Source organism: Indicator indicator, chromosome 29 (genome assembly GCF_027791375.1).
Source record: "Indicator indicator isolate 239-I01 chromosome 29, UM_Iind_1.1, whole genome shotgun sequence".
In the NCBI taxonomy this organism is placed as follows: domain Eukaryota; kingdom Metazoa; phylum Chordata; class Aves; order Piciformes; family Indicatoridae; genus Indicator; species Indicator indicator.
The window spans coordinates 11,539,255-11,567,215 of NC_072038.1; the positions used below are offsets into that span (position 1 = coordinate 11,539,255).

At 47.8% G+C, this 27,961-nt stretch overlaps 1 protein-coding gene across 1 annotated transcript in view; it reads right to left on the minus strand.

Moving 5' to 3' along the window:
- Positions 1-25,012, minus strand: part of RAB11FIP4 (RAB11 family interacting protein 4) — a 113,477-nt gene extending 88,465 nt beyond the window's left edge. Inside the window, exon 1 of the mRNA XM_054393812.1 lies at positions 24,869-25,012. Coding sequence (XP_054249787.1) covers positions 24,869-25,012 — 144 coding nt within the window. The remainder of the gene's footprint in view (positions 1-24,868) is intronic.
- Positions 25,013-27,961: the final 2,949 nt, after the last annotated feature.

The window sequence follows — 27,961 nt, forward strand, 5'->3', positions numbered from 1 at the left end:
GGTTAACCTCTGCTTACAGAACAGAGCATTTTCTGGCCACAGAAAATCACCAGTAAATGTTGAAACTGTGAATGTGAAGAGCTCTGAGTCTGACCACAGCTGGAATTAGGAAGTTTTTAGAGGTTCCTCACAGTCCACATCTCACCCTATCTTCAAGCCAGCAACCACCAAAATCCTGGTGAGTTTTTCCTCTGCCATCTGCACCTTTGGATGCTTACACAGACAGTACCCCTACCACAGCATTTCTCATGGGTTTCATCCCTCCTAATGTAATGTCAGAGCTGCCAGTGAGCAAGCACCAGAATCATGAGGCCAGCATCTCTCTACAGGCTTTGCCACCATCCATGACCCAGGTGAGAGCCTCTCATTTCGAGTTACTTGAACAGAGCCGATTTGAACAGATTCCTTTTCCCTCCTTCCCTCTGATGCTGTGTTGCAAAACAAGATATTTGGGCGGGCTCACCAATCTTACAACAGTCTATGGGGAATCCCACACAGTCTGGAGTACCATGGGAACAGAGAGCAAGGCTAAAAATATGCCAGAGCCATCTGTTCACTTCACAGTGATTGTGTGTGTTGCTCTGGAAACAAAGGGTTAATGTCTTGAACTCTTTTCCTAAACCCTCTGATTCACTCTCTGGCTAAAATAAGCAGGGCTGCATTAACACCTTCCCCTCCACTTCTACCAGAGCTGAAAGCAAGGCTTCCTGCAAAACAAGGCTGCTAGCAAAAGCTGTGACAAGCTGAAATGAAGCCCAACCCATTACCATCCCATTCATTAGTGTAAATCAAATATAGCATTAACTAGCCAGACCTCAAGGGACACAGGGGATTGGTCTTGTGGGTGCTGCATGCTTTGCCTTTAAACAAGGAGGAAAACCTTTGGGTAACATCTGGCTTATCCACAAGTGGTGCAGCATGGATCCATTTGCAGAGTAGATATTCTTCCTCTCTGCAGCTTGTGCTGCATGTGATCATGCTCATCAGGACATGAAGGCAACTCACACAACGATGGCTTTCACAGCTCCCAGTGGCGTGGCATCAGCCAAACGGGATCCACTCCAGGAATAATTATCATTTTTTGAGGTAAAAGTGGGAAGAGAGGTGGGGCACACAGTGCCAGCTCATCAGCCTGCACCTTTCTCAGTGCCTTCCTTGCTGTCACATCCACAGTCACATTTTAACTGAGGTGTTACCAGACACAAAGAACAAACAAAACACAAAACACCAGCTGGAAGAGGCTGGAGAGGGTGGGGAGAACAGAGCAAGCCTGAACCATGCCTGGTAGGTAGGTCACAGCATGCAGCTCAGATGTCCTCTACACCAGTGAAAACACAGTGCCCAAAGCCAGACAGATGCTGCAGAAAATTCACCAAACCAGAGCCTAAAGCTACTGCTGCTGCTACAGGTGTGCTCCAGGCTTGTGCTGAGATGCAGGCAGTGACTCCAGACTGCATGGCTCACACTAAACCAGAACAAGAGACTTCTCTGCCAGCTATATGGTGGCACTTTATCTGCTCACCTCTGACTGACAGGGCAAAACCATGGTTAAATGCAACAGCAGACTCCTGAGCTATAGCATCACCCAGGTTTGTCAGCACCACCCTTGCAAGCTGGATTTGTAGCCTCACAGATACAAAGCAGCTATCACAGTCAACAGCCACTTCTCCTCACTGTGTGCTTTCCTTGCTACTTTCTCTCCTTAATGCCTAAAACTAACCCAACATGCACCCAGCACAGAGTGCTGTGATTCACACACAGCGTCTTTCAAAACCAATTTAGATCCTGGTCTGAGAGCCAGCCAGAGACCTGCCCAGGGGAGCACACTGTGGGAATCCTCAGTGCTCTCAGCCTGGTCCTCTGAAATCAGCTTTGAACCCAGCTGTTAAAAGAGATTGTGGTCAGGTTTTGGCATGCTCAGAGGAGCTCAGACAGACAGCTCTTGAGAGCTGATCTCAAATGCCCAAGCAGCAGTCCTGAAATGAAGCTGACTGTAAACAAATGTCATGACAAATTAAGGCTTGGACAGAAATTCTGGGAGGAATGAGCACTGGATGGATCCAGCACAGGGAGACACAGGTTAGTTAGGATGATAAACACCAGGAAGAGAGCTGTGATTAAAGGAAAAATCTTCCACTTAGCTGAAAAGAAAGATGCTTAACCTTCCAGAAAAGTGGCGCTGGGAGATAACCTCCTTCCCAAAGAGCACAGAGGAGGAAATGTGCACTGAGTATCACTTGCCAGGGTGGGATAATTACCAAGTCTGCAATGAGGGTGACAGGTTTGAACAGCAGCTGAATCCTCTGATGTCAAAACAAGGGAAGCTCAGATGGGCTGGGCCAGCAGTGGCAGAGCAGGAGGCAGGACTGCTAATGCTGAGAGAGCAGAGCAGTGTTCCAGAAACCTGTGCCCATGGCACTTGGGGACATGGTTTAATGGCCACGGTGGTGTTGGGTTGATGGTTGGACTGGATGATCTCAGAGGGCTTTTCCAACCCAAACCATTCTATGAACCCCACCAAGGGGCTGAGGAAAGGAGGGAGCCCTTGCTGCAGCAGCTTGCACAAGCAGGCAGATCCCTGACCACGGCACTCCTACAGCCAGCAGTGCTAATCTTGTCCACTTGCCCTGTGCCTCGTGGCAACCACCTGCTCCAGGCAGTGTAAGAGCCCAGAAGCTGCCTCCCATTCCTATGCCAGGAGCCATCCCCTCATACAAAATTGCACAGAATCACAGAACTGTCAGCATTCAAAGTACAAAGGAAGACATTTTCACTGTATAAAATCAGACATAGAAATCCACACTGATCTTTGATCTACAGCAGGAAAGACATTAGAAGGACTGCTAATCAGCCAGCACTTCTGTGTGGAAAGGGAGAGATGAAACACAAAGTCTGTGTGCAGAAGAAATGCAGGCTCTGCTCTTTCCAGCCCCAGAAGCTGCAAAGGGTGCTTCATGGTGCAGTAATTCCTGTTCCCTGCACCCTTATTAACCACCACAGTCTGGTCACTATTAGTACTTCTCCATGGTTAGAAGGCTGAGTGGAAGAAAGATCCAAAGCCTAATGCAAAGAGAAAGGAAATTAAGGTGCACAGCCTTGACAGGATTGTGATTTTGTGTTTTAGAGGTGTGCTCAGCTCAACGGCTAGCAATTGGCATCATGAGGATCTCAGTGTGGGACTGGCACTCTCAGCTCACTGCACACACCATTGAAAAGATAATACCTCACACAAAGGTAATTTTCCTTCCTGGCACAGGATTTTCTCTTCTTACCCAGAAGCAGATGGAGTGGAAAGAGAGCTGGGCCCAGAGACTAAGGGGGAACAGCAGATTTTGAAACAGGTTTGGCTAATGGAAAATCCCTACTGTCCTGAGCAGAGAGGTGACCAGGGCTGTGGCATCACCACCTATGGAATCAGGGCATTTGTGTGCCCCAGTCGAGGTGCTCTGCACCTGCCAGCATGCCCTGCATGTCCCTGGGAGCACCCTACAGAGGACACTGCCTGGCAACAGCACCTCTCTTTCTAACTGAGCAGAGACACCACTCCAGCTAACTCTGGCCCACTCCAGAACCAGTAACAACCAGCACCAGCACAGCACGAGCCAGAGGTCCAGCTGGTCCTCAGTGCCCTGTGCTCCACACCAGGAAAGGTCAGAGTGGTTCTGTGTTGCCTTCCATCAGCTGCAGAATCACCACTCCCAGGCTCAGGTAAGCAGCTCACTGCTCCCAGCCCAGCTGTCAATCAAGGGAATAACCATTAGAGAGGCTTTTCTGCCTGCCTGGACCTGGACTGCTCATGGTTGTGCACCCAGCACAGTAATCCACAGGGCTGCTCCTGGGGTGTAGAATTATTTTCTCCTAAAGCCATTTAGGAAGTTACTCTTTTGGCCTTGCTCATTTCCACTGCTGCCTTTTCCCCCCTGGGCCTTTAGCAGGGATCTAGCTTGCACTTTCTGGCAGCCTGATATATTTATCATCTCTCAGTGGGATATGTTGATTGTGTTTTTTTTGTATTTGTTGATGCTTTGTGCAGCATGTGAATTCATTTTTCCCAAACATTAAATTCAACCCAAACACTCTGAGCCAAGAAAAGCCCAGTAATTTGGATTTTTCCAGCTAATATACCTTCCCTGTAGGCATTATGACAACACAAATCCCCAGACAGGGAAAATTAATTGCTTGGAAAGTAAACCCAATTAACCCTTTCCTTGTAAAACCAGAACAGGCACTGCTGAGAGTGACTCAGGAGAGCTGCTCCTGAGATGGATCTCTAAGGTCCTCTTGGGTCAGACTCTGTACCCTCAGGTGGAATGGTCCCTGGCACAAAAAGGCTCAGAGCAGAACAGGCAAGGCACAAAAATGACAGGCAGGGAGAAGCAGCTGGGTGACAAAGCTGAGCAAAGGAGCAGAAATGATGCTGCCAGGAGATGGTGTCTGGCAGAGGGACCATAGCAGTGCTCCTGCTGGCTGTGGTTCTTGAACACAGGTCAGATATCTGAGTGGTGTCACTGACCCTGGTGTGGACACCTGTGCTCAGAGACCCTGATGAGCCAAGGCTGAAATCTGGAATTTGGGGCTAAAAGAAACTGCTTTGCTTCTCATAAGGAAGGTAGATCTAGACTGGAAATTAGGAAGAAATTCTTTCCAGTGAGGGTGGGAAGGCACTGGCACAGGTTGCCCAAAGAGGTTGTGGCTGCCCTCTCCCTGGAGGTGTTCAAGGCCAGGCTGGATGAGGCCTTGAGCAACCTGAGCTGGTGGGAGGTGTCCCTGCCCATGGCAGGGGTTGGAACTGGATGAGCTTTAAGGTCCCTGCCAACCTGAACCATTCTATGGATATATGAAAGAAGGTGAGAGGGTCACTGGGACTCATGTTCTCTCCTCCAGTGTAGAATATCCCTCCCCACTGCCAGTGAGACTCTGCAGCTCTGCTTTGGAGTGCCTACCCAGGAGGAGAGAGGACTGGTTTATGCTTTTCACTGTATCGCACCCCAATTCCAGGCATAACACAGATAGTAAAACATTGCTGAATCCCTTTTAAAATCAGAGTAGGTGTTTACACTCTCTTCTTGGCCTTTCAGTTCACAGTTGCCAGATTAAACACTCTTGACAATTTATTGATTCCCTGTGAAATCCCTAAACAGGCAAAAATTGATTACTATGTGTTTTCCATACCTTCCAGAGTGCAATTTCTCTCAGATGCTCAGAGATGCTGCTGCTGCTGCTACTGTCTCTCAGCCTGCCAAAAGTGTGCTTGCATCTATTTTCCTCCAGCATAAAGATGTCATGTGGGAGTTACAATCAGGAGATGACAAGATGCAGAAATCACAATGGGTTTACACTGCAAGGCCCTCACCTAGCTGCATTTCACTGCAGTGCTGGGACTGAGAAGCCAGCACACTGCTGATGGCTAGACATAGGCCACAAGGACATGTTATGGACAGAGCATTCCTGGTGCATTTCCAGGGGCACAGCTTCTAAGGGGTGTTATCTTCAAGTGCTCAGAAGATAATTCTATAGTAACAAGGATGTAGCTTACACCCTTCAGTGCTAAGGCTCAGCAAAACCCTGTAGCAAAGGCAGATGGATGAAACAAGAGGTGGGAAGCTGAGAGCCTGGAAGAACAAAAGGAGACTTCTGAGAACACCTTTCCCTGGACCAGATCACCAAAGGAATCCTCACTGGGCAGTGTGTGGTTGGTTTCCTCATTATGGAGTGAAGGAGGTAGTTTCATCCATCTGGATGGAGTTAAGCAGCCAGGCATTGTCACATCTGCACTGCTGACTGCAGTCTGGGGGCTGAGGGCTCCCCACAGAGAGGGCTGTGGCCTGCTTCTGCCCAACAGCTTCTTGGACTGGGAGTCTTTTTGCAGATATTTTCTTAAAATCTTCCTGTGAAGACTCTGTCTCTGGGAGGTGCTGAACCCAAGGGCTGCAGCTTGGTCAATAAATAAGGAGAAAACACCAAAGGAAGAAGCTGGTGGCAAAAGGCAGTGCTGGTGCTCAGTGAGAGCATGGAGGCAGTCCCAGCCCACAGCAGCATCTCACCCTGCAGACAGACCTGCTGAAGAGTTAGCAGCTGCTGGATCTCTTCATCATGCTGGTTTGGACAGGCTCCATGCACTGTTTTTGTAAGAGTAGGAGTAACAACCTCCCAGGCAAGGTGTGCAGATACTACAGAGATGGGCATCCTGCCAGCACTGACTCTTGGAGGGACCAGAGACAAGTCCAAGGTCCTGGACAAATTGTGCTGTGTCTCCCACCAGCTGGAGAGACACACATTGCTCCTTGCTCAGAGTTTACACAATGGTTTGGTTCACTGTAACAGGAATTCCCCTTCAAAGGGGGAAGGTCTTGCAAATGCCTCTCAAAACACAACCACATAACCAATTGGGCCACCAAGCCCAGGAAAATTCTGTGCAGGTATCTTTGGTCTCCTGCATACAGGGAGGCTCCAGGTCTCTTTGGAGCAGCATCAGCACAGCTCTTTCCTGCAGTCTGTGTGTAGCAATGAGATCAGGGGAAGCATCAAGGCTCCACAAAAGGGAATATTTTGTCAGTGAAAGAGAAGGGCACCATCTCTTTGGCCAGCAGTCAGGGAGCCATGAGCTGGCAGAGGAGACAATTCCCCTGCTCCAGGGTGTTTTGCATCTTGATGATAAACTCTTGTGGCTAAATTGCTTCTGGCTCCCATCATGTATCTCACTGCTCCCTGTTTATTTACACTGCTGCACTGGTGAGAATTATGGAAAGCAGCAATAACTGAATTACTGCCATCACGGCAAAGCCTTTCAAAGGCTGCTGCCCCAGCACAAGCTTTGTCTGGGATAAAAATGACCAATTAATAATAATGAATCAGAAGAAAAACCTTGGAGCACAGTGCATGTTGAATGGTTCACCACTGAATAGGAGCAGCAGCAGCCAGAGGTCAGTCTGCATAGCAAAGAAACAGGAGGTGACATTGGCACAAAGAGAAGAAATATTAGAAGGTAGTGCCTGTGTCCTTGTTAGTTCCAGCTCTGGGGAATGTGGGTGGAACAAAGGACTCGGGAAGATGAATGGCAAGTGCTGAGCTCCAGGGAAGCTGCAGAGTTTTACTCTGAAAGCCTCCCACCAACAAACCTCAGCCTAAAGCTGCACCAAACCAAAGTCTCGTTCTAGGGGAGGATGCCTTGGTTTGGGGACTAAGCAAATGCTGTGGATCTCACAAGTGCCTTTGATGTCAGCACCAGTGCAGGATGGCCAAACCTCTGTGGGCTAAGAGATACCCACTCAGCCCTGACCTTAATGGCCAAACCTCTTATAGGTTAAGAGATCCTCACCAAGCCTTGACCTTGACTGCCCTTCTGGAGGCCACCACAGCAGACAGGAACAGTCATGGGTCCTGAGATCCAGCAAGAGGCAGAGAGCCTGGCTACCTGCAGAGTAACACAAGTGTAACCTGCACACACAGCTGTGGCACAGGGCCAAAGCTCAATGTGAGAAGGAAGCTTTCCAATGACCCAATGGCTTGTGGTCGATGTGCAGGCTCAGGCAACTAGCAGCAAACCTTCTTCACCTGTGGTTAAGCTTTTCACCACCAGCAGCACTCAGCAGGAGCAGTGAGACTTACCAAAGGATTTAACAGAGCTCAGCATCTTGGTGGAATTCTGCCGTGTATCAAGAAGAAGCTGCAGAGAGCAGCCTCACTTCTTCAGTGTCAGACTCCTGAAAACCAGCTTCTCTCTCCATGATTTCTGCTGTTTCTCTTGGCACTGGAAAATCCCTTGCCTGTACCATGGGGTGCTCTGTTTCTAGGGCTTTTCCTTCTTGCACTAGCTCTCTAAATAAATTCTATGTTCATGTAGACTTGACCTTTCAGAGTAAGCTTTAGGCTTTCTTATCTGGTTTTCAAGCATTTTCCAGTGCCTGCATGCCAGGATCAATTACTCAGCTGATTCAAGCAGGACAGCCTCCACTTGCTCCAAAAACCCACTTGCTGTGTGGGCTATTAATATCTTACTGGCCACACAGCACAGGTATAAATTTAGTGCTAATGCAGCATGCTGAATTACTGCCTTGCAGAGCAAAGCTTTAAGAGCATCTGGGAATCAGGTACAGGCAACAGCTTCTGAAGGTTTCTCATCTTGGCCATTCAAACTAGCACAGCACCTCTAAGATACGGTCTGATGGTTCGTTTTATGCTTGGATATATCACATATTGACAGCAAAGGGAATCTGTGGCAGCCATGGCTAGATGTGAGGTGCAGGCTAGTGCCTCAGACAGACAAGACAATCTGTCACTCCTTGAATAAATTACCTGCTCAGAGAAGAATACAATATGATGCTGTTCTCCCCAAATCACTCTCTTCCCGTTGCCCTTTCCTGGCAGTTAAGCTGCACACACTGCCTGCTCAGCTGTGGGAATTTGCAAACAGAGCTGAGGCACTTGGTGCCCCAGGGGCTCCCCTCTTTCCATTTGAAATCTCGGCAACACCAGAGACTTCTTTCAGAAGAGACCAGAAGCATCACCCCAGTCCATAATGCAAGGAAGCTGGCCCTGCAGGGAAGGTGAGACTCTGAAGCTTTAAGAGCACATGAATGGGAAATTAAAGTGAGAAGAGGAGAGGGATTTGTCTTCCTAAAAGGCACAGCAACACAAGGTACAGGCAGATCTCATCTGCACTCACATTGCCTTGGTGTCAAGCAAGCATCCATAGAGCAGGGTGCTCCAAGCTTCTTGAATCTGCAACACTGGAAAAACATCTCCAGAGAATCAGAATTTTCTGTACAATTCCTGATGTGTTCTTCTCTAGTCCCTGCTCAGCTGAACACCAAACCTCTGTCACTTACACAGACTTTTTTTTCCCCATGATGTTGCTGTTGTCCTCACTGAAGCAAAACTCTTAAAGTGCATAAAAAACATCTAATGGCAAGGATGGAAAAAGGCTGCTCCTTGTCTAAAAGGCAATGGTTTAGCCTGAGCAGGAGCTGCTGGCCCTGCTCCAGACTGAGCAGAACTGGTATAAAGGGAATTCTGCCTGAATAAAGAGCTGCAGACTGAACTCCTAGAGAAAGCCAACTCAGACTGTTTGAGTGCATTAAAGGAGGTCAAATGTTAAGTAAATACTCAATTAGGGATGGAGAACAAGTAATTAGTAAGGCTAATTCTGTGGTGAAATGGTCTGGATGGTGCACACAGCCACTCATTCCAGCATCTTCTGTACAAAACAAGACTCAGTTCTTGAAGGAGTCGCTCAGCTTGCAGCAGAGCTGTGTTAAATTACCAACTCTGTCACAGGCTCTGGGTTTTCCTCATGGACAGGTCACTGCTCTTGTTGCATGTCCACTCCCCAACCCCCAGGATGCTGACAGTAAGTCCCTACCTGCTGAGATGCTTAGACACTACAGCAATGAATCCAGACCCACCTGCACACATAGGTTTGTGCACATTAAAGTAGGTACTTGCAGCAGGTACAGCACTCCAAGAACTTCTCAGAGGTCAAGCAAATTCTTCTCTGTCCCTAGAACTAGATTTAAAATAGGTCCTGTGTGAAAGAGTCTCCTTACTGAAAAATAAGATGTTCTGCTTCAAGCACTGGAACAACACTACAGTGGGGAGATTGGATGCAGCATGGGCACAGGAAAACAAGCAAATGCCTTATGTAGTGTTACATAAAACCCACCAGAGACATCAAGCCTGGCTGGCTCAAACCTTTTTGGCCTGTGCTCTCATCTGCTGCAACACAGCTCTCACCACTGACACACAGAGGTAGAGAGCCTAAAAATAACCAGTGCAGAGGAAGGGAGAGAGGGATGAGGAAGAAAACGTTTCCTTGGCCAGGCTGCCAGATTGGGCAGCAGCTCCCAAGGCCCAAGGAGTGCTTGGTTCCAGCCCTGCTCTCACCATTGTCTTGGTGGCAGCCCTTTTATGGAAAGTGAGCATGGCCTGAATACATATATAAGACATGCAGGAAGGGATTTTTTTCAGTCTGAGGACAGGCCAGAAATTGCAGCAAATCAGCCCAAAGAGAGCTCTGACACAAGACAGAGTCTAGCTGCTAGTGAACTCATGTAGGACATCACCCTGATGCTAAGTCAGATACACAGAGCTGCTAATTCAGTACCAGCAACCTAGTCCCCAGCCTCTTTAACTGAGAAGAAGCTGTAAAATTTGATTTAAAAAGAAATTAAAAAATAATGAAATCATCCTCACAGTTTGCCCTCTACTTCCCCAGCAGAAAGCACTTTGGGAAGCCAAAGCAAGATCATATCCTTGTGTGTAAGCTCTCCACCTCTGCTGGATTGTTATCCCAGGGCTCAGAGTTGAGTCACAGGGTCCTGCCACAAGTTCATGGCATGCTGGGAGGAACAGTGTTCTTCCCTCCTTCCCACTTCCATTCTCATTTAACTACAGCATATTCTAGTTCTTGAGCAGTTGATGCTGCAGAAGTGAAAAAGGCCTCCCGTGAAGTATTGGGAAAAGTGATAAAAGCAAAGTAATTGCTCTGTGTGGAGTGAGTCTCAGCACACACAGCATGTTTTGTCCTGGCATGTAACCAAGTTTATACAGTACCTGGGAGCAATTTGCAAGCAGCCACCCAGTAACACCCAGATTTCATCTAACACTTTCAACTACCTTGTATTTTATCACTGACATTGACTCCAGCTTACTGCTGGGAGATGTGCAGATATGGCAGAGCAGGAGATTGGGCATGAGATACCAGGAAAACCAGCACAGATGTACTGCATCCCAAACCCTGCCCTTGCAAACTGTCCTGATGGAACAGAAAACACTGAGAGAAGACGGACTAGGTGTGCAGATCTCCCCCAGCCACCCACTAGAGTAAGACCTGAAGGCAACAGCAAGACTCCCAGGAGGGTAAGCCATCCTGTCAGGGGCAGGATTTAACAGTTGGCTGGTTCAGATAGCAGCGAGAAACAACAACAACAAACTTCACTTTCTTCACTATAATCAAATGTTTTCTCAGGCTCCTTGTGTTACTTTTCCCCTGGTGAAAGCATCCAGAGCTAGGCTGGAGTAGTAGAGGACAGACAGCCTGTAGCTCTCCTGTAATTATCAGCTGTCATCTCATCTGCAAGGCTCCTGCTGCATCACAGGTACAATTAACTTGTTCTTCTCTAGCAAGGACACTGTTTGAGTGAAATGATTTGGAGGCTTTTCTATCTCCCCACAAAGCTGTGTTCTCAGCTCAAACTGCTTGTGCCTCAGTCTCAGTCCATCAGTTGTTTTCCTCTAGCCTCAGACTCCAGCCAGTGCTGTAGCTCCAGGTGTCCTACTCTGTGGGTGGCTTTTACACACACCTCAGCCCAGGACATGGGTAGTCTGTGCAGGATTGCTCCTGACCTATGGATGGTCCCCTCAGATTCCTATCCCTCTGCAGTACTCCACTCACAAGCAACCATGCTCCAACACACAGAGAAGATGCAAATCCTGCAGCCAGAAACGTTGGCATTATGCAGTCTGGTTAGATTTCATCTCACCATGGCATGCAGTGAACAAGCTTTGGCTTACAGGACATAGCAAACACTACCTCAACTCTTGCAGCTGATTGGATCTGTGCTGCCATTTCATAGAATCTGAGATCACCCAGTCCCACATCAACCCAACACCCCTGTGGCCACTAAACCATGGCCCAAGTGCCATGGCCACACATTTCTTGAACACTTCCAGGGATAGTGACTCCTCCTCTTCCCTGGGCAGCCTGTTCCAGTGCCTGACCACTCTTTCAGTCAATAAATTGTTCCTAATATCCAACCTAACCCTCCCTTGGTCCAATTTCACAGGTTCCTGAAACTCCCTGCAGGCTCTGAGCTCACCCAGTGCTCAAGAGTGGCTCCCCAGAGTATCTGCATGGCAGATTACTGCCCAAATACTTATCCAAAACATGAGACCAGCATCCACAGGCAGCATCTGGGCTGTCTCTTCTAAGCCATGTGCCCTCTACATGGATCCTCTTATATGGATCTTGCCCTTTTGGAAGTAAGATTGGGAAGGAGAGGCACAGGATATTGCAAACTCATGTCTTGTTTGGAGCAAATAATGAAAAGTGAGGGATAAAAACCTGCTGAGAATGGAATATTGGCAGGCTCAGGTGGCAGCAAGAAAACATCACACACTGCATTACACTTGACCAGAATAATTTATCAGATACCCTCAGTAAATTCTAACCCTGGTTCCACTTCCCCACCCCAGAAACGGACTCCTGTTACACAGCTGAGCAGGCAGTAACTGCAGCCAGTGCAGCCCAGTGACACAGCTACCATACATCAGCCATTCCTGGTCTCCAAAAGGACAAAATCTACACACTGGAGAGTGTCAAGATAAAGCACTGATTAAATGAAAGTCACTGCAAATTCTGCTAAGCACTTTTCACCTCATTAAAAAAAAAATGGAATAAACTCAAGACCTGCCAAAAGAAGAAAAGGAAATATGCCAATGAAATCCCCACCTAGAACACAGCAAACAGGCAGCAAGTTCACATTCTGACAGTGAAAAAACCAAAGGCAACAGCAAGTTCTGGGCAAATAACTCACCAATAAAGACTGGGAATGAAGGAAAAATGTTGGGCACTCAATTCGAGCACAAAGGGATCAGTGACACTAAACTCATGCAAGGAATGCAAAATATTCACTCTCAGAAGCAGAAAAAAAATGGCATCTAGAGCTCTCAAAGGGTATTGCTAAAGCACTGGACTGCAGCATCACCTCTTTGCATCTGTGAAAATGTTACAGAGGTGCTTTGGGAATAGGGCTGCTGAGTTTTTAGCATACCCTGGGACAGCTTCTCTTACTCTGACAGAACCATTCCAGGCCCTGGTCCAATCTCAATGTGGCATGAAACAGAACTTATGCAAGTTCAGTCCCACCAATGCTAGAGTCATGGAGAACAGAGTCAGGCCCTTGAAATGTCCTTCAATCCAAAGGGAGAAAAGTCCTAAACAGAATTTTTTCATCTAATAACTTGCAAAGAGAAATTCCAAACTCTTCCAGGTGATTTTCCATGAGGTCACCAAAGCCTCTGTTTCCTTTTGTTGATGCTGTTTCCCAAGTGTCAGAGCACAGACAAGCTATCCCTGTTGTGATCTCTTTTATCCCAATAAAAAACACAATATGAAGCTTCTGGGATTTTCAGCAGCAAAGACCAAAAGCAGCCAGCCTAAGATGAAACATCTTGGATTGTGTTTGAACAGATCAGTGCAATCTTAACACAAGGACAGACACTGACAAGATTTAAACAAGTGCTCAGTTTGCATTTCAGTTTTCATCCAGAGCTCACAGGCATTTTGGACCAGGTTGGGCTGAGCAGGCAAAATTGGGAGTCCTGCCCAAAACCAGAGCTGCATCTTCCTTTTCTGCTACAGCCACATCTTCAGAGGTCCCTTCCAATCCCTACCTTTCTGTGATTCTCCCACAGTTACAGACAATTTGGCCAATTTCCTGCCAGGTAGAGGTGCTGACAGCTGCACATAGCACACTGTGGTGCTGACTAACGCCTCCCTGCAGCAACCTGTCACAGCATGTTGACAGACCTGCACAGAGTGGATGGGAACCTGCTTATTTTCTTGTTAATCCTCCCACTGCAATTCAGCTTGATGGAATTGCATGTGGCCTTGTGTTCTCAATGCACAGAAAACCTGCATTCAGGTAAGGTACCAGCTGGAGGATGCTGTCTAGCTGGTGGAGGTAGGTTTTTTTTCAGTTCTGGGTAAACAAATCTGTTCAGATTTTTGAACTTCAGGCTTTGAACTCCCTCTGAAATCCCCCAGAAGAGAGGAACTTCACTAAGAGTTCCAAGCCTACATTAACTAGGAAAGATTTAAGAACACAAAGGTGTGTGGCACCAGACTGCTGTCCCTGCAAGAGAGACAGAACACACATCCTGCCAGGGGCCTCAAAGCAGGGCTAGAGGGAGCAAAAGAAAAAAGAAGAGATCAGCAAAGAAACAGAAAACAGACAGGAGAGGAAACAAAACATGGAGAAAAAGATCAGCAAGATGTTTAGCACCTGCCTTGCATGAAGTGTGAGAACAGTTGAGCTGCTTGGAGTCTTAGACCTCTGCCCTTAAAGTCTGCAATCCTTTGCTCCACAAGCAGTGCACACAATCCATGCACTGGGGTGAGCCAGCAGAGAACTTCCTGCAGAGATTTTCCTTGGTCTCAGTTATTCTGCTGAATCTGGTGCCTCTTCACTGCAAAGAGCTGAGCTCTCAGGAAAAGAGAAAGTCTACTTGCAGCTCACCTCAGATGTGATGCATTTGAGCACGTTTTCTGCATCTGGCTTATTTGCCACGGTCAGATCTAATTGCAGACTGAGGATGGAGGGTACCTGTACCTTCTCTTGCATATTGTGTTTCGTGGCAGGTGCAGGGAGTTTCCTCACCTCTCAGAAATCCTTAGCAAAGCTAGAAAGCAGCTTATTTTTCCAAATTAAACAATTATTCCTATCTCTCACTTGAATTTATTTAAATTTGAACATTTTATGCCAATCAAGAGGAGTCAAAGGCTTGAGTCACCCTGGCTAACGCTGGGATGTTGGCAACTGGAGCCCCCAGTTCAATCAGAAATCACTGCCAAGGAGCAGGCAGCATTTGTTTCCAGACCAACTATGCTGTCAGAATATTCTGTGTTATCATTTGGTCTGACAGCATTATCTCAAAGTGTTGACTCAGACCTGCCTTCAAGATTTCCTCTGGAACATCTTGATCAGTGAGCTAATTTCCTTCCCTGCTCTGCTGCTCTGAATCTCCCCTTGCAGGAATGCTGAGCAGCTTAGCCCAGCCTAGCATAGCTATGGAGTGTGTGCTTCCCATCTATCCCAAACTTCCAACAGGATACTTTGCTGCAGGAGGCCACCAACAGTCCAGCTGAAGCCAGGGCTACTCACACATCCCAGCAGGAATGCACTTAGGGACCAGCTCAAAATTTTGCAGGTTCAAATCCTCCATCTCTCAATGCAGGTTTCTGGTTCCCCGTTTTCTGTTTCCGAGCCTTATTCCCTTAGAGTTAGCCCTTGGCTCATCAGGAATATTATGCTAAACTGATTTAATATCTCAGCATTCCTGACAGCCTTAAATATCTTAAAGCTTTTACAATCTTAGCAACTTCCTCCACTGCTTAGCTCTCCTTACAGATGATAAAACAGAATCAAGCAATAAATTAAAATCTGTTCTGGAAGAAGCCCATAGCAGAGAATGCAAATGACAGATTTCCTGCTTGTAGAATTTAATCATGCAATGTACTTCTGCTCTGGAATTCTATCACACAGCTAAAACCTTTGAAAGCTGCCAGTTTTTACATCCTTTGTGCTTCCAGATTAATTTCCAGAGACTCCTGCTAAGATGGATGCCCTCAATCATACAGGACTTCTTGAGGGGAACAAAAATGAGGCTGAAATTCAACAAATCACTGCAACCTGCATTCAGCTTGAACCTTTTATTCAACTCCTCCCCTGCTCAACAGAACCCATCACAGCCAGAACCCATCTGCACAGACCTAGAGCCCAGCAACACCACTGCAGTCTGGACATGTACCTGAGCACTTGGCACAACTGCAGCCTGTTTATTCCTCTCCCTCACTGCCTTTATCAGGGGTATAAATCCTGCCACACACATCAAGCTACCCAGCAGTGTCTGCCTGTACTGATGCAGAGAAGGAGCACTTAGAGGTTGGTTTTCTTTTTGCCTTTTTCTTTGCATTGATGGATTTTCAGCACAAGTAACAGAGCAGCTGCTTGAGCCTATGAGTGTCCTGAACTCTGGAAGGCAGCACTCCACTGGCAGTGAGGCTCCTGGCTGCAGGTAGATCATCAGCTCAGCTTTCCTAACAAAGATGTTTCTTGTTTGTCTGCTCTTCAGGAAGTGTTGAGCATCAGCTGCACCCCTGGGGCCATCCATACACACAGTTGCTCTGGCAGGTTAATGCCTGCCACACCTAAACCAGACACGTTCCAGATCAGCTCTGTCACCTCTTGGACTTCTGCAGCAGCTACAACCCAGTCTTGACACACGCAAGGCAGTGAAAGGCTACACCAAGGAGACCTCTGCTGAGTGCTGTACAGACCCTTTTTGATTTAAGATTTTCACAATATTGCCAAATACTTCACACACACCCCCCACACACCACCACCACCACCCCCATCCACCTACCTTGAACTCAGATTTTCAAGCGAATTCCACAGAGAGCTTTTGCAAGAAATGTCCACTGCAAGCAAGGATATCAAACTTAAACCACTTCAGAGCCATGTTGGAGGCTATTCTGAACTTGGGTAACTTTGCACCAGCACATTTATTTCCTTTCCCCACTACTCTTAGGAATAGTATCTCAAAAAGTGACAAATTAGGAATTATTACAGAATGCCAAGTGGCTCAGTGGAGCCCAGGGAAGTCTGATGCATTTCTTGATTGCTTCCTGCAGGAGCATGGGCTCTGCCATGCCAATCAGTGACATAAGTCTTGCTGAGAAAGGTTTTTGCCATCTCAAATCTTGTATCCAACCATAAAAACCCAGGAGAGCTGTTGCCTTCAGCATGAGCTCAGTTGAAAAGTGTTCCACTAAATACTGCAGATACCTCAGGATTAGGGAAGCACCTTGCAGCTGATCAGAATCCAAGATCATCTCTTCTGCAAGAAAGCAAAGCAGAGACTGCAGAAGCCAGTTTCCCCAGGAACAATGTGACCTTTTGCTTATTTGCCCTGTTTGTACCAAGAGAGACTGCAGCCTACCCCAGGCTGTGCAAACGCAGAACTAAGTTCCTCTCCCCCTGCAGAACCCCTAAGTCAGGTATAGGAAGACCATAGCCAAGAGGAGACAGAATCCTGAGTTTATTTGGTTTCTTAGGAGTCGTTTACAATTTAGGGCATGCTGAACAAGACATTCAAGAGAACTGAGTTTCAGTATTTTACTCTAAAAGAGAAATGGAGCCTGGTGCTGCCTCTGCCCACAGGGCTGGGGTGAGTAATTGCTCCCAGGTTCTTCTGCAAGCCACTGAGAGATTTCACATCCCCTTCTCTGACACCTGCACAACTCCATTTGATGTCTACAGATAGTGCCAGGAGGACAACATGCTCTGAGCATTAATACAGCATGACAGAGCCTGTCTTCAAGAACCAGCAGCCAGTGTGCCCCATTGTGACACTCCTATTAGCAGCAACAAGGAGCAGAAAGCAGAGGGATCAAAGCAGCCCAGCCATCTACCACTCCAAGAGACTTCTGTAACAGCATTTGCTGAGTGAGAGCCAAGGCTGGAGGAGTCTAAGCCTTCGTTTCAGATCTCTTACCATGTGGCAGACCCTGAATATTCATTACCTATTAAAAGCTTTGAAAGTGTAAATTCATCCCACAATCAAGCCAGCTGATTTATTCACACAGCTGAGTCACACTCATTTACAGCCTGTGACCTAAATCTATTAATCCAGCATGCACCCTCCTCCCTCCTCCCCCCCCCCCCCCCAAAAAAAAAATAATCTTTTTCATTTTGGTGCTATTGATTGAAGAAAGGTGACTATTTGAGAGAAGAGTGTGGTGCTTCCCTCGAGCAGTGGCTGAGCAACAGCCCAGCACTGTGCCGAGTCTGCCTTCCTTTGCTGGTGCTGCCCCGAAGTGGTGCAGATATTGCTGCTGTTACCCAGAATATAACGAGCCATTTAATAGAGGCTCCACAAAATCTTCATGAGAATCACATCAGCTCTTTAATAAGAGCCTCTGAAGTGCCAAGCAGCAAATATCACAGAAGCCTCACCTAAAGGGAACAATAATTCCCTCATTAATAACAGAAAGCACAACAGCCAGTTCCGACAGTGGGGAAAATTGCTCTGTTGAGAGCAATGTGTTATTGGGTCTAGCACCTCCAGAGTCTTTTCCTAAGGCCAAGGTAAAATTTTGATAAGGTTCTGCTGTGGCTAGAAATAAAATCACCTTTTCAAAATGACTGGAGCCTTTTGGAGTCCACTGACTTTCAGCAGAATTAGAGAAGCATCAAATACAGTCTGGGGGTTTACATTTAAAATGCCATCAAAATGGAATCTTTTGATAGCTTCTCCTTCCCTCCCCATCTGACAGCCCATGACATTCCCTGAGTTCATCCCTGATATCACAGGCTCCTAAAGGAAGAACGAGTATTTGAAAGGTTAGTTAAAGTTCAGTCTAGTGCTGAAACTGCCATCACAATCTAATTACAGTGTGCACTGAGCACACACTTTAGGTCTTAAAATCAATTTCCATTCCAGGTTGGCCATTTACCCCTAGAAACCAGCTCCTGCATGTGGCTATTAAGGTACAGACTCACACATATTCCACCAGCACAAACAGTGACATCACAGCCTCCTGCCTTTCACCTGCATTGCCTATCTGCAGTCACTGCTGTCCCTCTCTTCACCATCTATCCATCTGAAGAGAGTAGCCTTCTTCCTTCCTTCATTCCCTTTGCCATCCTTCTGCCCAATTCACTTAGAGAAACCACAAGTTGGTGTTGATGATGGCACACAATCAGCATTACCCACTGACAGCAGGGTCACCAAAATTAAGCAGGGATAATAACAGAAAAGGGATGTAAAAAGGGTTGTAAAAGGGATAAGTTTCTATCAATAGCAAGAGTGGAAGAGACAAAAACCCCCAAAACCAAACAGGAGCAACTGCAGTGGAAATGGTATTTGGTTAATGGGAGCAACCCTTCTGTGAGTGGCACACCTGCAGTTCAGTGAGTGGCACAAGCTCCCGAAGCACTGTGAGCCTTAAAGCAGTTACACAGTGCAAAAAGGGGAGGAAAGGCACCAGTGAGGTGCCAGACCAGCTCAGTAAGGTCACATCACACAAGGCACCTTCAAAGGACTCCAAGAACACCTTTCTGGAGCCCAAATTCTTCATACAATCCTCCCCCCAAATAAAAGTTTCTGCATCTCTTCCTCTGCAGAAGGTGCTCAGAAGATGCTCAGCTTGGCATCCTTGTGGGCTCTGGAACCAGCTCTGGTGCAGCCAAGGGTGAATGCAAGTGTCCCTTCTGCCATCCTGTGCCCTGCAGAAGTCTGGAAGATGATGAACCTGACTCTCATATCTCATCACAGGACAAAGTGGGCGGAAGGAAATCAACCCCAATGTTTCATAGCTGTTATCCATGGCAACCCTTCCTCCTGTGAAAAAGGTATCTGAAATGTGTCTCTCCACACTTCTCCCCTGAAATAGAAACACTAGCTATTTCTTGCTATATGAGGAGAGTCTATACTCCTACTCTCTTCACCCTGCCTTGTAAATCCAGGGAATCAGTGCCACAGAACAGTGCATCATCTACAAAATGCAGGCAATGGCAAGCACTGAGTTAGAAGTGCCATTGAACAGAACATTTGCTGAAGAGCTGCTACAGCAGCCAACAGCAATAAACCCAAAAGAATTCCTAGCCACATTGTTCCACCAACTCAAACAAGCAAGCTTTCACCTGAGATGTTGTGTAAATCATTCCTGTTTATAACCACTCAGACCTGCTCCTCCAAAGGTCCTTTCCCTTCCAGAGAGCTGCTGATGTGCTGTAACACAGCTAGAGCTGACTGACCACCACCACTTACAGAGGAGCCACCCACCAAAAAGCACAATGATGAGTCCAAAAGCAAAGCTGGCCCTGAAGATAGAAAGAATAAACTGGGAGAAGAGCAGAATGAGGACAGGACATTGTATCTGGGTCAGGGGCCACGTGTGTCTCCTAAAAAACTGCACATTTTAAGTGTTAGAACTTCTCCAGCTCTTGAGCTAGATCAGATCTTGAGCTGATCCTCATCACATCAGGGATTTTAAAACGTTGGTGCACATTAGCATTAAAATCAGATTAAACTGATAGGGAACAGTATCCTCAGCTCCACAGAGAATTAAAACATCTACTTTTACTTATCTAAGCTTTATAAAACAATTGATTTCTTTCCACCTTCTTGCTGTAAAAGCACTGCTGGCCAGCATGAGACAATTGTGCTAAATTGTAGGTAATGATGCAATTCAGAACCCAAAAGGAGATGCTGTCCTGGGGATGGCTCCCCACAAATACTAGATGACAGTAGCTTGTCTCTTCCTCCAAGACCAATCCTCCCTTGCAGCAGTTTTGCCTAAGTCACTTTCAAAGCTTAATCATGTTGGAGGAATAAAATCAGTACGTGGCTAGAAATGTGAAATCCTCCCTAGGATCTGCAAGAGCAAATTTCTGGAGAGCATGTAAACATGTCACAGATGAAGAATACTGATTTTACAACTTAGCAGCACGGCTTGAATCAGGCATGGAGAGGGGGGAAAGGAAGGGAGTGTGTGTGGAAATTTACATAGAAGATATCTAGTCTTGCTAGGCAGCTAATGCTATAACTTCCCCACTTGCATATGCTACCTTCCAAGCTGCACACAAAAGATGCAGTGCTGTCTTCTGTGCTTGAGCCATGTGCCAAAGCTTTTCTTCATTTTGCATTTAGTAATTCATGAGCTGGAAGAGGGGAGACTGAGGATGTGGATTAGGATGAAATTCTTTACAGTGAGGGTGGGGAGACACTGGAACAGGTTTCCCAGGGAGGTTTGGGATACCCCCTGTCTGGAGGTGTTCAAGGCCAGTCTGGATGAGGCCTTGAGCAACCTGGGCTGGTGGGAAGTGTCCCTGCCTATGGCAGGGGGTTGGGACTGGATGAACTTCAAGGCCCTTTCCAACCCAACCCAACCCATTCTATGATTTAATGATAAGCCAACATTGTAGCACTGTACCTGGACTTACTGCAAGCACTGAGGCAGTTGTAAAGCAGTCAAGAATTGCCATCAGAATTGTTTGCCTTCCCTCTGAGCATCAAGAGCCCACTGTTTCAGATCACTGACTTGCATTGCAAAACACAGCACCAACCATTTCTTAACCACACACAGAACCCCCTCCGAGCTCCTACCTTTGAGATGCAAACACATTACACAAGGAATTAAACTCCTAAGTGCTCAGCAAACCTCCAGCTTCTCTTCCTAACAGCACTTCAGAAAACATTTGATAAACAGTAAATGTTTGATAAACAGTAAGCTCTAAGCTTGCTTTATATTTACAAACATAGTTTCAGGATATACCAAAAGGGTGTTTGAAACATAATCACTGCTGCTCTCTGTTGAATTAGGAAGGCTACAGTGACTGTACCTTGACTAATCCATAAACTTAATACTCCACTGTGCCATTTCAGAACTGCAATTTTCCAAGGTCCTGCAAACGCTATGAAAGATCTGGGTCATTAGCAAATGTAGTCACAAGGAGTCTAAATGCATGGCAGCCTTGCTGTAACCTAGGGAGCACTGTCACACAGGAGTGCTCTTTGCATCCTAGGCTAATATTTTATTTGTTCTGTCGTCAATTATTTCCAGGAAAAGCAGAGAAGAAAGCAGTCATAAATAACTCTTCCCTGCCCCATCACGAGGATGGCAGCATTGCTTGGCAACACCACAACACTTTTCTTTCAGTGTCTGAGTGCCAAAGTCTCTTTTTCCCGTGGATGCAGGTAAGCCCAGAGCATGCTGCACAGTATCAAGAAGATATGAACTAGTCTGTCACCATGCACACTGATGTGAATTTGCAGTGATTCTGCTAAGTTCTGGGTGCAGGTCTGGCTAGGAGCCTGAAATTCACCCTTGTCTCCCTCAGGAAGCCTCCATGTTGTCATGCAGTGAAACGACTCCTGCTCCTCACAGGGCACACCAGGTATGATAGAGTGGCTGGGGTAGAAGGGCTGTGTTTAGAGCATGACTCCTTCAGGTGACCCTGGGAGACACCTGAGAGCAAGTCAAAATGCAGCACTGGGGCTGTCATTAAACTGAGCCAGCAGCCACAATCTACCACCTAGGCAGCACTTTTGATGCCTTTCATTTCAGCCCAAAACAAGGATGAGTGGAAGCAACTAATATCAGCAACAAGCACCTCCCTACTTCAACAGCTCCTTTTGGCCAGCATGTTTCCTTTTTTCCAATGGAATTATGTGAATTTATTTTCAGCTACTTCTGTTCTACACCACTTGTAAACCACTGACCTCAAAGGAATTACTGTCCACTGGGAAAAATAACTGATATTGGTTATAGATTTTATTAGCTGCTCAGCTCTCTCTCAGCTGGGACACTGCTTTAAGTTGAGGAGCAGCTGCTGATCTTACCACAGCAAAGACTACTGGCTGAGCACCTGTATGGTTTACCACCTGGAGGTGATTACAGGTCTCAAAAAGTTGTCAACATGTTCAAGATGTTTCACTTGTGACTGAAAACTGAATGTAGAGCTTGGGTAGAATCTGGCAGGATGAAACATCAACTGCACTACTCTGCAATACACATTCACAGAAATGGGGCTTGCTGAACATGTCACTCACAGCGCTCCCAGACACTCTGCTGCTGGTGCAACTATCTTCCCAGGGAAAGGGGAACAGATGGAGAGCCACTCTTGGCATTTTTCAGTGTTGTGTGAAGTGTTTCTTCAGCTATGAGCACATGCCACCCAGGCAGGTCACTCTGGAAACAGCCCTCTACATGTAGCTTCAGATTCCTCCACAAACTGTTCAACAGGGGAGCCAGGCCCAGCCTGCTCTGTTTAGACACTAAACCAAAAGTCTCAGCAAGGAGTTTATGTTGTCAGCGGAGATAAAGAAGCACCTCTGAAGGATTTGTTTCATCCTTGAGTCCTGTTACACCCTCTGAGTGTTCAATTGCTCATCAGTGACCATGGAGGAAGATTAATCTGGGTAACTCTGATACCATAACTCAGGAATGTTAAGGAATATGCAAGCCTCAGAATGTATCTGTCATGTAAGCTGAGAATCATTAACTGTGCAAACAATGAGAAATTTTAACTGTGGGCTTGAGAAAGAAGAAGTAAACCAGCCCATCGTGAAACCCAGATACTGACAAGTGTTACTTTTCTACTGCTGTCATTGTTGGGAGTTCCAATTTTCTTTTCTTTCCCATTGCATTTAAATATTTCCCAGCTGACATACCCCAGTTCACTCTAGGCTTATGAGATCCCCCCTGAATCCTCCTTTGCAGGAGGATTCACAGAACCTGCTCCCCTCTCACAGCCTTAGAGATTTCTAGGAGCAGGAAAGATTGTTATGATCCTCAGTGACACCCTGCTGCAAAACTGCCACTGGGATTTGACTAGACCTCCTCAGTGCTGCAAGAGAAAGCCTCTGATCTACCTCCAAAGAAATGCAGCTGTGCAAAAAGCAATTCTGATGCAGTGTACCTGGCAGTAAGGATTTTAAAATACTTCTATCAGTTTGCATAAAATTGTACAACATGCCAAGAAACAAATAAACCCAGAAATCAATAAAGCTCTCTACTATTACTCATTTCTCCTCCTCATTTTGCTGGTTAACATAAAAACCTCCATCTACTCATTAAGAAAATGTTTAACAGACCTGTGACTATCTGCGAGCAATAAGCCTTCTGTCTCCTGGTCTCCTGATCTCATTCACAAGCTGTGTTTAATTACCAGCATCAAGCCAAAAATAAGTCATTTGCTTCAACAATTACTGTGAATTCACCCTGGTTTTGCTGCCTCTTTGACACCCCTTTATAAAGCACCATTTTATTGGCTCCTCACATTAATTTGGTTTATTGTGCTTTAAAAATGCTCTGAAATTGTGCCAGGGGAGGTTTAGGTTGGAGATTAGGAAAATATTCTTTCCTGAAAGAGTAGTCAGACATTAGGAACAGGCTTCTCAGGGAGGTGGTGGAGTCACCATCTCTGGAGATGTTCAAGAAATGTGTGCATATGGCACTTTGGGACATAGTTTGATGGCCATAGTGGTCTTGGGTTGAAGGTTGGACACAATGATCTTAAAGGTCTCTTCCAACCATAAACGGTTCTGTGCTTCCATGAAAAGGTTGGCTGGTAATGGTTTTCTGGGTCCTCTCCTAGTCCTGACTTGACTCCCCAGCACCCAGAATTGCTGGGGCACACCGTGAAGCACCCAACAGCTAAGTGCAGCATCCTGAGCTCTCCCAGGGACGCCAGCCTCTTGCTGGTCAGTATCACCGGAGGTGCAGCCCTTGGCTGACTCACTTCAGGGAACCATTTCAAACCAAATGCTCCTTATGGCTCTCGCAGCCCCTGGCCCGAATCCCGCTCCCGTTTACACTGATGTCATAGATTTACACAGGATTTACTCTGTTCCCACTGACGCAGCTGCTCCAAGTGAGACCAGCGGCACGACTCCAGATTTACGCTGTGTCACTGGAGGGCTGCACGGAGCCCTCGCTTCCAGCCATCACCTGAAGGTTTTAGGAGGACACCTGGGCAGGTGCTTCCCCGACTTTCAGCGGCTGCTGCGCTTCAGTGGCCCGCGGGCAGCCCCAGCACCGGCTCCCTCCGCCCGGGCTTTGCTCCCAGCGCCCCACGGAGCCCGGTACCCCGGCTCAGACACGGCTCAGCAGGGACGGAGGGGTACCACGCTGTCACCAGAATAAATACACCGCCCCGAAACGCACAGCGACCCCCGAGCGCTCCCGGGACGGCCGGGGAAGAGGGCACTGGAGAGGGTCCGAGCAGTCTACCCCAGGGGACAGGGAGCCGGGACAGACCGAGCAGTCTGGACCGCCCTGAAGGGAGGGGGATGATCCGGGACCCTCTGAGGGCAGGAGGGAGCTGAGCTGTCTCTGGGGAGGACTCAGCGGGGAAAGGAGAGGGCGACTGGGTGGCCCTGCAGGAGAATAGGGCCATAGACCCCAAGAGGGATGAGGAGAATCTGGGCCATGATGCGGGACGTTTGGTGACGGGATGTCCGGGTGGTCCCGGCGGGGTCTGGCCAGGCAGAGGCGCGGCCGGTTCCCCTCACAGCAGCAGGTGAAAGTTGCGCGGGGGGCCGCGGGCCGGGCTGGGCGGGACCGGGGGTCGCCCCCACTCACCTCATCCCCCTGGCCGAACTGCAGCCCCAGGGCCACGAAGTGCTCCACCCGGATGAAGCCGTCCGCATCCTCGTCGCACACATCGAAAACCTCCTTAAGCTTCCGCAGGAACCGCAGCAGGCTCGCCGTCTCCATCGCGGACATTAGCTGAAGGCCAGCGGCACGGCCGCGGCCGCAGCAGCCATGATCGCCCGCGCCTTCAGCCGGTGCGTGACATCTGCGCCGGGCAGCAGGGCGGGAGGGACGACGAGAAGGAGGATGGAAGGATGGAGGGAGGAATGAAGGGGAGCGGAGGGAGGAGAAGCCCCGGGCGGAGGGAAGGAGCCGAGGACGGGAGAACAATGGGGCAGAGCTGAAGAATGAGGAGAGAGACGAGGCGGGGGGGACGCTGGGTGCTCGACAGGGGCGGGGCCGCCGCCAGGGGGCGCAGCGCCGCCGGGCGGAGAGAGAAGGCAGACGGTGAGGGGAGAGGGAGGGGAGCGCAGCTAAGAGGGAAAGGACAGGGCCAGCCTGGGTGCAGCATCGATAAGGAGCTTCCTTGGGAAGGAACGAGGCAGGAGAAGAGAGGGAGGCAGGAGGAGAGAGGAGAGCACGCTCCCTACCAGCAGCCGGGGCACAGCAGGCACCCCCGCGATCGTTTCCCATTCCCCTCTGCTGCTCCACACCTCAGTCCTGCTCCCAGAATAAAACATCAGGCACGCTGGGATTGATCCTGGTCTGAAGAGGTCCAGGCCTAGGGAGAAAAGCAAAGTGGAGAGTCGAGGGGCAGTTAAGGCAAAGAAGGACAAGCAGAGCTTCCCGTGCTCCATCAAGTGCCCAGGCTGAGGCACTCCTGATGGGTGGATCAGGCTTAGGATAGGGGTTGCTCATCCCTGTTTTAATGAGGCACAGTTGATAACAAGGGCATGTCCCTCATTAAAACCTCCCACAGCTGCTCTGCTCCATGGCTAGGCTTTCATTTGATCTTTCTGTCCCTTTTCTTTCTCCACAATTTTTGGACTGCTTTTAAAGCCCACGTCAATGAGCTGCCAGAGGGAAGAGCAGAAGTGGTTTTGGTTCCTGTGTTGTGCCTCAGGCCAGAAATAACAGGACAGCATCTCAGGGTGGAAGGAGCACTGGCTGGGTCAGGCTGAGGTGCTCACTGCCTCTTCAGCACTTTCCCACTCTGGTGGCTGAGCACAGGTGACCATCCATCAGTGAGGGATGTTCTGCAGGTGATTGATGAAGCTGGCATCTAAAACGACCATGAAAGTGCAGCAGGTTTTGAACTGAGACAGCATCCATTCATTGGCTTCTTGCAGTATCCATGTGGCCCTTGGCAATGCTGAATTCCCATGATTACAGCGAGTCAAATTCACCTCTTTTCCTAGGAACCAATACAAGTGTTCTCAGGAAGTTTTGTTTCTTTGATTGCTTTCATGTGCAAATTCAGGGCTGGGAAGAGCCTACAGGGCTGTAAGTCTGCTGTCAGTCAACAGCACAGTGACAGCACACACTGCACTAGCAGTGCAACTCCCCCCCATAGTCACCCTCCTACACGGAGATAAGGAGCTGGTTCCAGAGCCTCTGTCACCTTGACCTTCCTTTAGTTTTCTAACAAATACAGAAAGGTTCTCCTGTTTCCTTGCTGATGTACAAAAGGTTCTTTCCAGACTGTAAAAGGAAAAAAAAATCCAAGTGCAGAGATCAGATATGACCCTTGGGAAGCAAAGGATTTGTGAAGAGATGTGAGGAGATCTGAAAGAGAAAACGCAAGCAAAATATTTGATCATCAAACTTCTCTGAAGTGGTCTAGTTAGAACAGGATTCTTAAGATGTGGAGATGTTTAGCTTTTATCTCAGGACCCTTAAATTCATCTTTGGGTTACAAGGGGATTGAGCTTAGCACACCCCCCCCAGGGGCACCTATTAAAAGTATTCAAACATCTATGAGCTGGTCCCCCTCAGAGCTGTGCAAGCAGATCTTTGTGGAATCAGCTGCTGTTAGTCTAACTGCTCTGAAGGGGAGTTCAACCTCCTCAAAGCTTCTGAGCAAAGCTTCTGTGTCATTGTCCCACCTAGTCTGCAGAGATTCCTCAGAATGCCTCCTTGCACCATCTGATTCACCTCTGTGTGCAGGTGGGCAGCTATACAGTCCCAGACAGGAAGTGAAATCACACCAGGATTTGGGAGGGAAAGTATGAAATGTTTATTCCCATTTGCCAGGACCAGAGGAGGAATTCCCACACCCCAAAAGTGGTCACCCTCTGTCTCATTTTTTTAATCTCTTTTTTCTTCTGCTAGAGGAAGAATGAATTTGGTCCAGATATGTTAGCATAAATTTGGACCCAAACTGTCATCATTAAAATCTGTGTCATTCATGCATTGATTCACAAGGGGTGAAGAAGAAAAAATGCTCCAGGTACAGACACTACAGTCTGGGGTGTGTCGGTGTGAGCTGAAATTCCCCCCCCCCAACTTAGTATGGAGGTCTGAGAAGTGCCACAGACAGCTTGAGTGCCAGAAAGCAATGGAATCAAGCTGATAGGAGATCTGAAGACGTTGTAGAGGCTGTCACTGTAGACAGCTGAATATCGTGAGCAAAGATCTGACAGCTGGGAGAGGATTTGACAGCACTGACTGCAGAAGCACTAGGATGTGAGATGCTGTCAGCAGAGGTGCAGGACCTGTGAGCTGCAGGTGCCCCCAGTGTTCTGTAGGTGGGACCCTGAGCTGAACTTGTGCACATCTGTGTTGGGGAAGGGACAGTTTGTAAGGCTGAATCAAGGGACAGCTCAGTTTTTGTTGCCAGTGGATGTAGCTGACATCAGCCCATGCTGATCTCCAGCTGTAGGCAGAACCTGTGGTAGTACCCCTGGGCTGGTTTGCTTACTGCTATATACCAAAACATTGTTTAACCAGAGATATTTGGCAACTTCTTCACTTTGAGTTAAGTGTGAGCAGTGGTGGTGCCACCATGTTTGCCTGTTAATAGGAACTAGTTCAAGAGGAAAGATCTTACTGAGGACCACAGACCAGGGCTGTCCTTTGCAGGCTTGCTTTGCAGTCAGCTGCTTTTCCATCGATGTCACTTCCACATAGTCAGCAAATTGT